Source organism: Diabrotica undecimpunctata, chromosome 5 (assembly GCF_040954645.1).
Source record: "Diabrotica undecimpunctata isolate CICGRU chromosome 5, icDiaUnde3, whole genome shotgun sequence".
NCBI classification, from domain to species: domain Eukaryota; kingdom Metazoa; phylum Arthropoda; class Insecta; order Coleoptera; family Chrysomelidae; genus Diabrotica; species Diabrotica undecimpunctata.
In genome coordinates this window covers 1,313,314-1,331,461 of record NC_092807.1, presented here as the reverse complement: position 1 = coordinate 1,331,461, position 18,148 = coordinate 1,313,314, and the positions used below count along the sequence as shown (strand labels likewise).

At 34.3% G+C, this 18,148-nt stretch overlaps 1 protein-coding gene across 1 annotated transcript in view; it reads right to left on the bottom strand.

The window, feature by feature from the left end:
- LOC140440930 (uncharacterized) overlaps nt 1-4,624 on the bottom strand; it is a 66,835-nt gene extending 62,211 nt beyond the window's left edge. Inside the window, exon 1 of the mRNA XM_072531283.1 lies at nt 4,036-4,624. Coding sequence (XP_072387384.1) covers nt 4,036-4,486 — 451 coding nt within the window. The 5' untranslated portion in view covers nt 4,487-4,624. The remainder of the gene's footprint in view (nt 1-4,035) is intronic.
- Between the last annotated feature and the right edge of the window lie 13,524 nt (nt 4,625-18,148).

Below are 18,148 nucleotides of genomic sequence, written 5' to 3'. Positions count from 1 at the left end.
AGGATATAAATATTTTGATTAGGAGAGTTAGAATAGTTTGGGATTTTGAGATTTCAATTAATATTGTTTGTACCATTAATTTTGTTTGTTCACGTACGTAGAACAAAATTTTGAGAATCATTATATGAGATTTGTTTATTGAAAACTTTTGAGTGTGAATTATTTCATTATTTTTATTTCAATATATAGTGTTAGATCATATGTGTTTTTTATTATTCCGGTATTTTTTGGACCTTACCTTTCACATGTAATAGCATAGATATTGAAGCACGAATTTAACCCTGAGATAAAAGAATTAAAAATTGTGATAGAGTCATAATCATATCATTTAAATAATTTTAATTAATCAAAAAATTAATTAGCTAATTATTGCTTGGCGCACCAAGACTTTAAATATCACAATAATATATATATATATATATATATATATATATATATATATATATATATATATATATATACAGTCGACTCGCATTAATTCAAACCTGCGATAATTCGAATCTCACTATAAATCAAAGTTAACACGAGTTCTCTACAAAATATCTTTATATTTCGAACTAAATCAATACATATTTATGCACTTGGTAATTCGAACGAAAAAAATCATTGCTATATAACAAAACGACACTAAAACGCACACAATTCTGTATAAAGGGAAGGAATAATGATGCAAAAAATCTGGAGTTGCATTTGTGGTTGATAATGACTTTGAGTCAAAAATCATAGACTTCCAGGCAGTCAGTGAAAGGATATTCAAGTTAAGAATTCGCACCCATTTCTTCAACCTAACAATAATAAACATTCACTGCCCAACAGAAGAACAAGAACAACATACAAAGGAAAGCTTCTGCCAACAGCTGGAGATAGTATATGACAATGTGCCCAAAAATGACATCATGATTATAATGAATAATATGAATGCTAAAATAGACCAGGAGCCGCAGTTCTATGGCACAATAGGAAAACAACCACTGCACAATGAAACAAGCGAGAATGGTGAGTTTTTGATAAATTTTGCCACCAGTAAAAACATGGTTATAAGTTCCAGACGCTTTTCACGTAAAGACATACACAAAATGACATGAATTTCACCAGATGGAACTACAACCAATCAAATCGACCATGTACTGATAGACAAAAGGACAGCCAGTAGTATCATAGATATGAGAACACGACGATTAGCACGCTGTGGATCAGACTATCTTTTACTCCAAACCAAATTTAGATGCAGTTAACAAAGAAAGAAATAAAAGACAACAAAGAACAAACAAACTGGGCCTAGAAAAACTGAAGATTCAAGAATGTAAAGAGAAGTTCAAAGAAGAAGTCGCAAATGAGTTAACGAATAATATCAAAACAGCAGTGGAAAAGGCGAGAAGAAGAACATGGTTCGATGTCAAGTGCAGACAAGCAATAGTGAAAAGAAATAAAGCACACAAAATGTATATAACAAGAAGAATACGGGAAAGACGAACATCATTTCAACTCGCAAGACGGAAAGCAGACAAGATATGTAGAAATAAGAAAGAGCGTATGAAAAATAGAAACTGAATGGACAAATAGAAAAAATGGAAAAAAATTTTAAAAACAACGAAATTAGAGGGGCTTACGAATATTAAAAAAAAAGTGGGTATCAGCCTTAAACATGTCTATATAGGTGAAAGTGGGCAAATAATCAATGACCAACAGAAAATGACAGAAACCTGGAAGCATTATTTCCAGACCCTACTTGGTACACAAGTAGACATGGAAGATGAAATGGGTACAAACTACGTAGAAGAGAATGAAGTAGAGAATGGAGTAGAAGCTCCAACCATAAAGGAAGTCCTGGAAGCTATTAAGGTCCAGAAAAACAATAAAGCCTCGGGAGATGACGAAATACCAGCAGAATTGTATGAGGTAGGTGGCGACCACCTAGCAAGTTACATCCACGCGTTCATCAAAGACATATGGCAAGAAGAGAATATACCCGACGACTGGAAGAAAAGAATAGTATATGTGCAAAAACTACCATGGAATTCTCTAGTATGTACAGCATACAAAGTCCTCACGTATATTATAAACCAGCGGCTCCAACTACTAGCAGAAAATATTATTGGAGAGTATCAGACGGGTTTCCGACGGGGAAGATTGACACTGGATCATATACTTATAGTCATACAGATCTTTAGTAAATCATGGGAACATGACATTGATGTTCACAACGTGTTTGTAGATTTCAAACAGGCATACGACTCAGTCAAAAGGAACAAACTCTACAATATATTGGCTGAATTGGAAATACCACACAAGCTAATTAGACTTATTAAAGCTACAACGGATGAAACTCAGGCACGTGTACGAATACAAAACCACTAAATAGACTTTTGCAAAATTTCGTAGGGAACAAAGCAGGGAGATGGGCTGGCCCCAACTTTGTTTAACCTGGCACTGGAGTATGCGGTTAGGCAGATGCAAACTGGATGAGGAAACCTACTGACTAACCTAACGGTTCAAGTGGCCGCTTATGCAGATGATAATAATATTATAAGTAGAACATTAACAGGACTACAGGAAACATACGTAGAGTTAAAAACGCAAACAAAAAGGCTAGGTCGGGAAATTAACACAGAAAAAAACAAAAATAATGATAAAGACAAGAAGAAATATAGTCCCACAAAACATTATACATGAAGATGACATTGAAACGGTTGGAAAGTTTACATACCTGGGAGTAGAAATATATGCTGACAGATCAGAAGATGGAGAAATACGAAAGAGAATAATGCAGGCGAACAGAGCTTATTTTGCCCTCTCCCATAGATTTCGGTCTAAAAATGTCCACCGAAATACAAAGATGAGAATCTCTAAAACCTTAATTCGACCAATAGCATGCTATGGCAGTGAAGCGTGGTTCCTAAAAAAACATCCAAAAGCAACCTCGACACATTCGAAAGGAAAGTACTGAGAAAAATACTAGGATCTGTGAGGGAAAACGGAATCTTCAGAAGTCGATACAACAACAGACTTTATCAACTTTAAAAGGAAGCACCACTGTCAGACTTCATTAGAATACAAAGATTGCAATGGGCCGGTCATGTGATAAGAATGAGAGAGGATAGGCTACACAAAAGAGCACATAATGCTAGAATGCAGGGAAAGAGACTGGTTGGAAAGCCAAGAAAGCGCTGGGAAGATACAGTAAGCATCGACGCACAAGTCCTTTTAGGAGTCCGTGTATGTAGTATGTAACTGTAACGTTAGCCAAAGACAAGCAAGGGTGGAGGCCAAGGCTCAATTTGGGCTGTAGTGCTGTAGAATCAGAAGTATCATTGTTTTATTAAAAAAGGAAGTTTAAAGTGTAAAATTTTATTGATATTGGATCTGCCGAAAGTTATTTTTATGCAAATAATATAAACTGTTTTATAAATTTGTAAATGCTCATTTTGTAATAAATAAATTCAACAGATTTTACTCACTTTTTGTTAGTATGTATGATGTGAATTCTTAGATACTTGTTTGAGTAAAAAAAATCACGTTAAGGTAAAATCAATAAAAAAACTAATAATAATCTCTTTATATTAGTTACCATTTATATGCACCTATTCAACGAAACATACTTTGTGGAAATATCATTGTTTAACCTACTTACAATGATCTTCACCTAAAATGCTTGACAAATTTGGTATTATAACTCGACCTAAATCAGGACCAATAATTTTAACAATAATGCGGTATGTGAAAGTGTAAAGGTAGGGAAAAGTTATAAAATATGGATTAAGAAAACTACAAAAAATATAAAAACTAACAGAGTAAAAATAAAATGTCGTAGAATTTTTTTTAAATCACTTTCCTCTAAACTAAGCAAAAGTGAGTTACAATGCTTTTCATTTCAGGTGTCGATTTTTCATGTGTAATCCATACATGTGATAATATAATCAAAAATCAATAAAATGGCTTTTTAATACTAAAATTTAATAAATTGTAAGAAAAAAATTACAAAAAATTTGCAAAAAAATATACTAGCCACCAAATACGGTATAAATCAAAACTCACCTCCAAATTTGGACTCATCTTCCACGTCAACTTTACAGCTACCCTTACAACTTTTCAGTAATGGTTCCGTTTCCAAAACCAAGTCATTTTTTAAAACGTTAATTATGTCAAAATCCCTAAGTAAGGAACAACTTGTACTCGACTTTCCAGCCGTTTCCATTGTACCATAATTGCTCAAGAGGTTGTTCGATTTCATCGAAGAATTGTTGTTGGTTGATTTTTGACTCGAAAAAAGGTCGTTTTCTATTGTAGTTTTAACTGTGCTTTCTAAAAAGTTTGTGTACAGCCCAGTAGGGTTTATACTTGTGTATAAATTTTCATAAGTGTTTAGTAAATCTTCATTGTTTTGAGTCACCTTTACTGTATCATCAATTTGATTTAAAGAAATTGATACAAAGTCATTTGATAAAAAAACGTTATTTGCTTGATATTCCACAGATTTAATATCCATGATTTGTGTCAAAAAATGATGAAGATTTTGACGACTTCAGCGATGAAATCTTTCATGAACCAACCTCTCAAACATTCAGCTGGCACTAAGCTTATTAATAAGCCAAAGAATTTAACGACAATTTAACGATTATAAACAAGCAATATAATTTTTTGTTTACAAAAACTATCAGTTTGGCCTTTTGTCGTTAATTGTTTTAGGAACAATGAAGCAGTTCATACAACTTAAGGAAGTAAACAGTAGTTTACTATTTATTTATTGATATTAATGTTATTTCGGTTTATATGCTTATTTTGCAGATAAATTTTATTTGATTTTTATTAACGCTGTTAAATAATTTGGGTTAAAGAAAAATTTATAACGTATTTTTGCCGATTGATCTACAACGAAGCCAAGTTCCTGAAAAAACGAACTATATTTTAAACTTTCACTGGCTAATTTGTCCTCTTCTTCTAAATATACCTATCTTCTAGAGATGTTGGTGACTACATTGACTCATCTTATTTTATTTATCATCATTCTATTCAGTCCACTTCCTAAGATTAGCCAGCCAGGATATACGCCTACGTCCAAGGCCTCTCTTATCCTCAATCTTGTCTTGTAGAATCAACTGTAAAAGTCGGTATTTACGCATGATGTGGCCGAAGTAAGTCAATTTTCTGTTTTTTACGGTGTTGATAATTTCTTTGCCGTTTCTTAGCCTCTGGAGAATAGTTATATTACTTGTGTGGTGTATATGTGAGAAATTATTGGCGATTACCAATGCGGCTTTAGGCCTGGAAGAGCAACAATCGACCAAATATTTACTATCAGACAAATGCTAGAAAAGTATTGGGAATATAATAAAGAAGTACACCAGATCTTCATAGATTTTAAACAAGCATATGATTCCATAGATCGCTTCAAGCTGTGGAGTGCAATGATGGAGTTAGGCGTACCAAAGAAGCTGACTATGATTGCGCGAATGTGTGTCAACAATTCCTTTGTACAAATTAGAATAGGAGGCAAAACTTCAAAGGCTTTCGGCATAAGCACCGGACTCAGACAGGAAGACCCGCTGTCCCCATTACTATTTAACCTAGCATTGGAATATGCAATGCGAAAAATCTATACCAGAGTCAAACCAGACATAACTGCCAGAGGAGCAAAGATTATTCTCGCATTTGCAGATGATGTAGATGCAGTAGCACAGACAACACTGGAAGTTAAGGATATAGTATCGAACTTTGAAGAAGCAACACTAAGCGTAGGCCTGAAAATAAACGAAGAAAAAACTAAATACATGGTCGTATCAAAAAAGGAACGACAGCGAATAAGACAAAACATTACCATAAACGATCATAATTTTGAGGTGGTCAAAGAATTCAAATACCTAGGAGTAACAATTACCAGTGAAAACACAGGAGAACGGGAGGTTGAAATACGAATACTGGCGGGGAATAAATCATTATTTGCCATTCAACATCTAATGAGGTCAAAGCTTCTCTCAAGGCGTGCCAAAATCACAATGTACAAAACCATAATACGACTAGCAGTGACATATGGAAGTGAAACATGGACATTGAGAAAGAAAGAAATCAATAAGCTATTAGTATGGGAACGCAAAATCCTGCGAATTATATAATATGGTCCTTGCAGGGACAGCGTGACAAATGAATGGAGGAGCAGATACAACAATGAAATAGAAACTCTCTTCGGGAAAGGAAACATCGTAAGATACATAAAAGCCAATAGATTAAGATGGGCAGGCCACGTGGTACGGAGTGATGACGACAGAGTGATTAGCAATGTGTTTTGGGAAAGACAAGATGGTAGAAGATCGACAGGAAGGCCTAGAAAAAGGTGGAAAGACGCAGTCAGGGAAGACCTGGAGAAGATGGAAGTAAGGCCATGGGAAATAATAGCACAGGATCGGAATCAATGGAAGGGAATAGTAAACGCGGCAAAAACTCACGAAGAGTTGTAAAAGCCAATGATGATGATGATGATGTATATATGAGACCCTCAACATACGTCGGTAGCACCACATTTCAAATGCCTCTAATCGTTTTATCACATGATCTGTAAGGCTCCAGCTTTCTATTCCTTAGAGGAGGACACTTAAGACGTCACATCTAAGAATTCTTATGCGTATATTGATACTTAAAGATAGGTAGCAGAGAATCTTCCTTTTAGGCAGTTAAAAGAGCTTCTGGCTTTTTCAATACGAGTTTTTATTTCGTAACTGTGATCGCAAGTATCCTTAATATTGCACTCCAAATAGCATATTTTTTCCACTCTTTCTAACGGTGTATCGTTTATTGTAATTTGGGCATTATGTTGATGTTATTACTAATGCTCATTATTTTTGTATTCTTGCAATTAAGTGTTAGGCCGTATTTGTTACATGTTTTAACCAAGTTATCCATCATCCTTTGGAGTCGTTGCGCATTATCTGCCAGTAAAACTGTATCGTCTGCATATCTAATATTGATTAAAAGTTGGCAATTTACAGCAATCCCATCTTCTGATTCGTCCAAAGCCTCTCTAAAGATTTTATAGAGTTGGCTTTTTTAGGAAGTGGAATGAATATTGATAGTAGCCAGTCTTTTGGAAAGTAACCAGTCTCGTAGATGTTGTTGAAGAGCTTCGTAAGAGCTGTGATTTGGTGTGCCTCTAATAGCTTTAAAATTTCACCATGCACCTCATCAGGTCCTGGTTTGGATTGTTTATTTCAATAGGACTTCGTGCTGCATCTTCGAATAATTCTTTCGATCTTCGTAATTTATATTCAATGGCAGTCAAACTCTGGCCTCCAATGTCTACAACTAAGCCTGTATCGTTTTCTGGTGTTATGTACCTTTTTAATTTTTTTGTGCATATGGAAATCGTCATGTTTGCATTGTAGTGTTCAAATTTCTATACATTTCTCCCTCAGCCATGCTTCTTTTGTTCCTTTTATCTCTTTCAATATAGTCTTATGCAACTTTTTGTATTCGTTGTCATTTCTACCTTTTAATTTTCTTCGCTATTCCATTATCTGCAATATTTTTCCTATCATCCATTCTTGCTTCTTTTCTCTTTTTGATTTTAAATATTTAGATATGATTTTTAGATTTTATCCCTTGCTGTAAAGTCTCTTTGGGGTTAAGGCCTAGATTCAACAGGTACTTAAATCCTTTTCATTGCTGCGCCGTTTAGATCGACCACTGAACATTTTTTGGTCCTTGCTAAGTTTAATCGCAGTTTTTCTGTTCACTTTTCAGTATTTCCTTTCCATCTTCGGAAGTATGGTCTACAGTGAGATCCATTTTCATAGTTTTAGAATGAAAGCTGCGTTGCCCCTCTTTCTTGTTTGCTTTGTAAACCTAAACTAAAGTGCTGCCTATGACACAGATTGGAAGGAAAGGAGGGAGAGGATTTCTTTCTCTTTTAGATTTAAGATATTCATGCGAAATTGTGGTAATAGATGTCTTCATTTCGTTCCACTGTTCTTCTATGTCTCTACTACTCTATGTCTGTGTCAAGTTAAGAATTCATAAAGGAGCCTTATGGGAAGCGGTGATGCCAGAACTACCGATAGACTGAGATAGGCGAGAGTAGTGGAGTTGCAGCGAAAAAGCAGGGCCGAACTGCATGTTATATTGCACATTAGACGTTTTTTCACTTAGGTAACTTTAAATTTTTTTTGTTTTTTTGAAAAATAAAAATTAAAGACATGTCTTTTTCTCACAACAGTTATTTATTAAATTTCGGCTTAGGTCATCATCAGACTCTTAAAAATATTCTTAATTGTTTAATGAACAAATTGAGTGAGTATTGTGGTAGATATTATTAGTGTCAGTAAAAAACATAAAAAAACAATAAAAACTTCTGTATATTTTAAAAAAAATACAACAGAACCATAGAAATGTAACAAATTATTTGGTTTTTTAGTTTGACATTTATATATTTACAATATTACAATTATCAAAAACTATGTACATTCTTCGTCCATATCCAAATCGGAATTGTCACTACTATCATATAAATCTATAACTATGGGAGTTACGTCTTCCATTAGACCGTCCACTTCCCAAAATTTTTTCTCCAGAGTCATTACATGTTGAATATAGTTTTTCCAGTTATCAGACGTAACATTTGAAAACGCTTTTTTTATGAGGTCCTCCATATCCTTCGCTTTGAAGGTGCTGTTATTTACGGCCACATGCCTTTTTACTTGGCTCCATACCATTTCAATTGGATTTAATTCGCAATGGTATGGAGGCAAACGAAGCACTTTGACATTATTTTGTTGTTTACAAAGTTCTTCAATTTTGTAATTATCAAAATTTTGTTTAAATTGCGCGACTACCTCCAAAAGCTCGCACTTCAGATAATTTTCTTCAAAAAATATGTCTTTTTGTCTTAACCAGTCCATAATGTTATTCTTATTCCACGATTGGTTAGGCAACAACTCGGTTTTTACACTATGATATGGAGCATTGTCCATAACAATAACCGTTTTTCGAACTAAGTTGGGCAACAGTTTGTTTTCAAACCAGTTCTCAAAACACGGACCGTCCATTTCGTCGTGATAATCAGCGCTGTTTTTTTTTGCAAGGAAAAACATTTCAGCACCGTTTACAAAACCATTTTCACTTCCGGCATGGACAAGGATGAAACGTGGTCCACGCTGAGTGGGATGCTTTAGTCCAGTACTTAGCCCTTTTATGAACGCATCTCTTGCCGAGGTGACGGTTTTGTCTTTCCATTCTCTGGAAACCGAGTGCCCCACATTGACCCATGACTCATCCAAATACACAATGTCATAGCCCTCAGCCCGATATTGTTTAATGGCCCTTAAATATCCATGCCTCCATGCAATTATATCAGGACGTTCTATTAGCACGGCACTTTTATCACGTTTTGCATAAACAAAGTTCATGTCTTTTAACAACCTGTACATTGTACTGCGGGTAAAATTTGGCAAGTTTTCGTCTTGGTTCACTTTTGGCAGAAGACGATTCAAAGTAGGAGGAATGTTTTCAAAAAAAAAACTATGCACTGTTCGACGAACGCCGATACGAACACCTTCATCGTAAGTATAGTCTCTGGAGTTGTTTCGGCAACGGGTTCTTTTTCTGTTTGTTTTTACCTCAGAAAGCTCACCTTCTTTGTCTTCCTGTACGATTTTTTGAATCGTACGAACTGACACTCCTGTCATCGCGGATACTTTGTCGAATACAATACGTTGACTTTCATCTCGAAGCAAATTAATGTGGTATCTCACTACGTTTAAGATCACTTTTTTAGCACTCAGATGTAAAATTTGACCACTTTTAAACGGCAAAACTGGATCCATTTTAACAATATAATTTTTTACACTTGAGATTTGAGTGCGCGATGGTTATGCCTTAACCCTTGTCCGGGCAGAAGAATTTAAAAACGTAATCGGGCAGTTTGGGCTTATGTATACAGACAAACATATAATCTCCACTTCACCTAATTACACTATTTTGAAAAACATACCGCTCATTTATCTATAACTCATAAATCTGTCTGCTTTCCAAATGTGCTTTCCAAATGACACTATTGTTTGGAATGACTAAGTACATAAAGAGAATTAGAAAACTATTAATAGTCAATTATAAAGTAATCAATATTGTTTACTGTTAGGGCCTGTTAGCCCGGCTTGCCCGATAATGGAAGTTTAAGCACAATATCTTAATTATTATTGCTTTCTATTTATTAACTATTGTGAAAGTAATATTTTATAAATAATTTTGAGAGTTGACACCTAAGCTGTCAGAATTACCTGTGCCATAATAATTAACCAATTGCGTAAAACCTAATATTTTAACCACTAATAAAGACATTTTTCTAATAATCTTTAAAATCACTTCCCTGAAAATGTAACCATATTTATAAGTAATTGTAGTCGTTAAGCTTATTAAATAGATACGTACCTATCTTTTTAAAATAAATTTGATTAACATTGGAAAATATAAATAAAAATTTGAATATAAATAAAGAATGGGTTATTTCGGCCGGCCCTGCATAGTCCCGTGAACTATTGGCAACATACGCCCGTAAGAAATGCACTGGCCTATCTGTTCAGTTGTGAATTCTTAACTTGAAACAGTCTGTAGTAGTGTTTTCAACTATTTTCGCAAAATTCTTAATATCTGTTTTTACTTTTTTCTGGATGTCATTTTTTTAGTAGTCTTATATCTATCTTGGGGCTCATTTTCTTATGAATTATTTTTTGAGTCGTATGTTGATATTTGCCATCAATAGACTATGATCTGAGAAGACATCCGCCTGGATATGGTTTTGTTGAGGTGATAGAATTTCTAAACCTTTTGTTTATATTGATAAAATCAATTAGGTTTCTTATGATTTTCCCTGGGGTATCACCGGGTACTTAACAAGTATAAAGCCATCTTGGATGTAATTTTGAAAAATGTGTTCGTTACAACCATATCCGCCTCTTGGCAGAATTGGATCAGTCTTTCTCCTCTTTCGTTTCTTATGACAAGACCATATGACCCCACGACATTCTCGACTATACCTTGTCCTATTTTGGTATTGAAATCGCCCATAGTAATAGTAAGTTCATGTGTTTTGATCAGTTTTAGAAAGTCTTCTAGAGTCTTATAGAAATTTTCTGTTTCTTCTTCAGTGGATTCTGATGTCGGTGCGTAGACCTGAAGGATGTTTATATTAAAGTGACTTGAGTTAATTCTCAATAGCACAACTTTGTCTGATATGGGCGTAAATCCTATTACTGCTTTAGCTATTTCCGGGTAGTCATCCCGTGGATTTCCACATCTCAATGCCGTTGGCTAATTTAAGTCTTACGCCTTTGGAGTCAATTTCTCAGCTTCAGGGCAATGAAGTGCCTACAACCGACAATGTCAGTTCTTCCACCCGTAGCTATTGACTAATAAATGGGGGATTACTTTTACCAGTAATCTTTCGGTTACTTTGCAGTATCACAACCGGTTAAATTAAAATTACCACCTGTAATTACTCAGTATCAGACCGGTAAAGAGATTTTTCTCTACCGCTCCGATCCTGTAATGACATAGCTGCTGCCCTATGTTATGCTCTCAGTTGATCTGCGGGGGTTTATTTGGCAAAGTCTTATTCACACCAGTCCCACATATCTGTAGGACGTTCCTTATCAGCCATTGGGACGCGCCGTGTTGAGGTTGAGAACTACCCCCCTCCGAGTGTGTTTCCCAAGAAGCACTGAAGAGCCCCTACTCAATTCAAAAACTCTCCTTCTTAAAGAGAAGTTAAATTCATCAGTTTATATTGATAATGATTGATTCTATTTTTATTTTATGCGGTAAAGCCAAAAATAAAATGCAAATCTTATATTAATTATTATATCAACATTCTATATTATATCTTATATTAATTATTATATCTAGGTTATAGGATTCTTCTCAATACTGATCTGATTCGGATCATTTTTTCTATTTTGTGTCCACTCATATATACACTGTTCGTTACATTTTCTTCTAATGTCTTCATTTCTCTTTCGATCTCTCAGCGTATTTCCTGGAGTATACAGTGGTATTAAGGCATCCTGTCAGTCTATTTACTTTTTGTACTTAATCTGTCACTTCTTTGTCCAGGTCTCCATAGCTGGACAGTGTGATTCCAAGGTATTTTATTTCCATTACTTGTTCAATACTGATTCCATCAATTTCTATTTTACATCTGGTTGATTCTTAGCTAATTAATATTGTTTTAATTTTCTGAGATAAGATTATCATATTAAATTATTTTGCTTTTATGTTAAATCTGTGAACCAGTCTTTGCAGATTATCTTCATCTTGGGCTATGAATATTGCATTGTCTGCGTAACAGAGTATTTTTATTTCTTTGTTCCCATTATGTATCCTGTTTCGTTGTTAACGCTTTTGATGATTTCATCCATGATTAAATTGAGTTATACCAAGGTTATACCTCTGTAGTTTTCTGGATGTTTTTTGTGTCTTTTTTTAAATAGTTGTTAAATAACGTTGTTAATTGTGCTGTCATTGCTGCTCCACAATATTTACCACTGGCGTTAAATCAATATTAGTGATGATATGGTAACATTATTCTTCCTATGTTTTAGGCCATTGAAGAAAATTTCATTTATAGTTTGGTACAAAAAGTAGTTATTATAAACATTTTATCGAGCTGTTAGAGGTATTTATTTCTAAACAAAATCTACAGTTTGCAGTAGTTTTTGCTTGTCACGATTTTGCTCATAGGTAAGTATTTGCATATGTGCTAATAATGAGATTATGATTAATGATTAAGCGAAAATAATTTAAAAAAATAAATAAAAAAATCAATTCGTATTATCAGGATTATCGTATTATCAGGATCCTAGAGATTTATTATTTTTTAATCATTATATGGCTTTTAGTACTTCTACTTTTGATATTATACAGATTAAAATGTTACCCTTTTGTTCAAAAAATCTATTCATCTTTGTTTCATTTTTCTCCAGTTTAATGGTTTCATTAGTTACTCATAATGTTGACAATATTTTTGTTGTGCTGCTACATTTTGCAGTCAAAATAAGAATATTCTTTTAAAATTATTGAATAATATGAAGAATTCCTTTATAAATTTTTTATATAAGATACTGAGTTTGATAAATATCCCAGTTAAAGCACGTGTCTCCTAGTGGTGGGATACAGGCAACAACACATTGGCTTATAGACAATCCTTACGATCCTTATGCCAGTTGCTGGCATAGGCCAGTAACTGGCAAGCACAAAACACATTTGCTAGTAATTGGCATGCAAGTAGCTCGCTTGCCTATACTGGCAAGGCGAAAAAGCAGGGTAGATTTTTACACATGCTAGTGCTAGTAAACAATCGGGTGATTTTCATCTGAAACTAAAATACTTGTTTTGTAAGTAAAAGTTTTTAAGTTTCCAACAAACAAAAGGGGATCCATGAAAGGTATTCGGAATGAATTTAACAAGCAAATATTGCTGATGACCACAGATATTGTTAGAAATTTAATAATGAATCCGAAGCGGAACTTAAAAAAGAAAAAAATTTCTGTGATCAATTTAATTGGTAGGCGAGAAAATCTTGGAGCAATTTTTTTATTTTGGCCTTTATCTCCTTTATACCTTCACCCAATTCCTCTTGAATTTTGATATCTTGAATTGAATCTTGAATTGCGATAAATGCAATGTATAGCAAGTTTACAAATCAAACGATTAATTTTTATCACCAACACAACAAATCTGACAATTCTCTGGTAGCTACTGGCATGCCCGTAACGATAACGCGCGTTCACACATGCCAGTGATACTCCCCACGCATGCGCCTTGCATCTCACAGCATCCTACTAGCAAGAAAAATCAAATTCTTTGCGATTAGCTAACATGTCAAGAACTATCATGCCAGTTAACGTACACACTTGCCAGTTTGGGGACCGTAGCTTGCTAGGTACTTTTATGTCATTGCGATAGTAACAGTTTGGTAACAGGCATGTGTATCTCCGGCTTTACAGTTTCGAAAAAGTTATAAAAAAATATCTACTGGAACATTATTTTTACTGCTCAAAAGAATATATGACTCATTGCAGAACATCCACTGAACTGCTTACCGTAACTTTGCCATAACTCTTTTTCTGTTAAATATGTGTTATTGTTTTTATACATTTAAGATATGTTTTATATTCTTTTTTGATATACTATATATTTTTTTTGAGTTGCTATAAACAGTATTTGTATTTGTTATGTAGTTAAATAAATAAACTCTCTCTAACTCTTTCTATTGCTTGAAAAAATTAAACAACTTTTCAATATCTGCCTTCACAACGCCAATATTCCAACAGACTGGAACAACGCTACTATGATTCTATTACACAAAGCAGGAGACAAAGCAAATTTAGAGAATTACAGACCGATTAGCCTCCTCAGCCATATATATATATATATATATATATATATATATATATATATATATATATATATATATATATATATATATATATTATATATATATAAGTTGTTTACGCGAATACTAGTTAAGAGAATGGAAAGAAAATTAGAGACTTATCAACCAAGGGAACAGGCAGGATTCCGAAAAAGTTACGGAACAAATGACCATCTACAAAGTATAAAAACCCTAATAGAGAAAGCAGTGGAATACAATAAACCTCTAGTTCTAATATTTATCGATTTTCACAAAGCCTTTGACATAGTTCAGCTAAGCAAAATATTACAGGCGCTTAAAAAATGCAGGCTAGATTATAGATATACTAAATTATTATACAAAATATACCTGCAGGCAACAACCACTGTCAGATTACATAAAAAATAGAACGGGAGGTTAGACAAGGAGACCCAATGTCACCTAAACTTTTTAATACGGTGCTAGAACATGCTTTTAAGAATTTGGATTGGATGACAAAGGGAATAAAAATAGATGGAGAATATCTAAACAACTTACGTTTCGCCAATGATATACTTATAATAGCTGAAGATCTAGGTATGGCAAGAGAGATGGTACAGGAACTCGTTGTGGCTACAGAAAATGTAGGTTTAAATATAAATATCTCGAAAACAAAAATCATGACCAATTTGGTACCCAACCAGAACATCAGTATTGGTGGGAAAGAAATAGAACTCGTAGATAGATATAAATACCAGGGACATGAAATTATGATTGGCAGGGATAACCAGACTCATGAACTGAAGAGAAGAATCGGCCTTGGGTGGGCAGCATTTGAAAAACTGAGAGAAACTTAAAAGTGAGCTGCCCACATGCCTAAAGAGAAAGGTATTTGATCAGTGCGTCCTCCCAGTCTTGACGTACGGAGCAGAAACACTTACCTTAACAAAAGTAGCAGCTACCAATCTGAGGGTCACGCAGAGAAGAGTGGAGCGGTCCATGTTAGGAATAACTCTGCGAGACAGAATAACCAACGAAGACATCAGGAGAACAACCGGAGTGACTGAAATCATCGAGAAGATAGCCAGACTAATATGGAGATGGGCGGGACACATAGCCAGAATGACAGATGGGCGATGGACAAAGAAGTTATTGGAATGGAGGCCAAGGGAAGACAAGAGAAACGTCGGTCGACCACCTACAAGATGGACTGACGATTTAAGAAGACTCAATAAAAACTGGATAAGAGCGGCGCAAGATAGACGGTGTTGGAAACATGAGGAAGAGGCTTATGTTCAGCAGTGGACTCTTGAGGCTGGATGATAATGATGAACTCTTTCTATGAATTGGATGTGTGCATGTGCTGATTCAGTTATCATCAAGCATTTAGTTTTCTTCAAATTCATTCTAGTTAACAACTCTTACTTATCGATGATTATTAACAATCCATTTTACTGGAAGTAGAGGTAACGCCAATTAATGCCAAAATAGGAGAGAATAGGTTAAGCTTAGTTCCTGGAAGGAGTAGGAAAAGAAGACTTGAAAGAGAAAGCTTAGGCAAGATATGTCTATAAAGAAGATTGATGTTGGTATGGGCAAGATACAAACGTATAGACAAGTGTGCATACCTACGAAGGCATTAATAAAAATGAAAAGTTGCATATTGGTTGGAAGAGCTATTTTTTTAGAGAAAGTGTAAATGTTACAGTGTTACAATTGTTGGAGGTTTGGTCACTTTGCAAAAGAGTGCAAAAAAGAGACGCCCACTTGTCAGCAATGCGCTGGTGAGCATCACGTAAAAGACTGTAAATCACGTATAGTTTGTTGTGTAAACTGCAAATATGCAGAAGAAGTTTTAAAAATTTCCAATATTGATTTGAAACATAAAGCATATGATAGGAATTGTGAAGCCTATAAGAAAGTAGTAGAGCGATTACAAGAAAAAATAAGGTATCCTGAATTATCACATGGTAATTGTAAAATATAGCAATCAAGTCCAACCATTCTGTACCTAAACATTCAAGGATTTAGCACACTAAAACACAGTTATCATGGATTGCAAGTCAGAAAAAGCCAATTATTATGTGTTTATCGGAGACCCATGTTACCTCAGATTTTGCATCAAATGAAATAGATATTGATGGCTACAACTCAGTTGTTGGTTTTTCTTCAAGTAGACATACAGGAGGAACATCAATTTATATACAAAAAAGGTATCGTTATAAAGAAATTATTAAAGAAGAAAAAAACAAGAATATATGGTTAACAGGAATACAAATAAATATAGAAAACCAGAAATATTACATCTATTGTCTGTACCATTCACCTAGTGCAAGTCATGCGGAATTTTTGGAGGAGTTGGATGCGTTTTTAGATATCATTGAGATTGATGCTATCTTTGTGATATTGGGAGACTTTAATATAGATTTGGCAAGTATCAACTTTTACTCTATGAAATTAAATGATATTATTATAAAAAATGGTACCTATCAGCTAATAAACGAATACACAAGGATTACAAAATCGACATCTACTAGGATTGACCTAGTACTTACAAATCAAAAAGACATTAGTTGCAAGGTGCTCCCAACTCCAAAGATTACAGATCACTCGATAATTGTAGCTGATCTGGGTAGAAACAATGAGACGACACTTACAAAAACCTATAGAAAGTACAATATAATGGATGTGACAAGATTTCAAATGAAACTTATGGATATGCAGTGGCCGTCAAGTTCCTCTATAGATGTAAGTAACAATGCTGATATTCTAATAACTAATGTATTGTCTGCACTCGATCAGTTTGCTCCAGAAAAGTCTATTAATATGAAGGATGTTTGGGGAAATAAATTATGGTGGAATGAAGACATTGCGAATGAAATTAAAAAAAGAGATCAATATTACAAAAAGGCTATATTTACTAAAACTGATACTGACTGGGATGATTTCAAACAACAAAGAAATAGAGTCGTAGCATTAATCAGAATTACCAAACAAAATTATTATCAGGAAAAAATAGATGATTGTAAGAACGACCCAAAAAGAATGTGGAAAACATTAAAGGAGCTTGTAAACGGCAAAAAAAACCATGAAGCTAAAAGTGAAATAATATTTGATGGTGGGGGGGTTACTGGTAAAGAGATAAGTGAAAGATTTAATATATTTTTTCTAGACAGTGTAAAAAACATAGCAGATAGCATTATTTCAAACAAAACCCACCAAGAAATTTGTAGTTCAATAAATGTCGACTGCAAAATGGAAAAATTCAAAATGTTAGAAATGAAAGATTTAAAAAAACAAATGAAAGAAATGAAAAACAAAGAAAGTAATGTTGATGGTATTACAGTTCAAATTTTAAAGAGTTCCTTTGAAGTAATAGGCGACAAAATTTTGCATATTATAAATGGTAGTCTAGAAAGTGGCGTATTCCCAAGTAAATGGAAGAGAAGTCTGGTTGTACCAATTGAGAAGGTTCATGGAACTGTTAAGTGTGAGGAATTTCGACCCATAAATATGGTACCACCATACGAAAAACTGCTGGAATTATGTGTAAATGATCAAATAGTGGAGTACTTGGAAAGCAATAATGTGTTAACTAAATTCCAAGCAGGGTTTAGGAGAGGAAATTCCTGTGAGAGTGCAATGCAGATGGTTTTGTTTGACTGGAAGGGTGCGCTGGAGTGCGGGAAAATGATTGGTGTGGTTTTCTTAGACTTTAAACGTGCATTTGAAACCATAAACAGACAACTGCTATTGAGAAAGATGGAAAGGTATGGC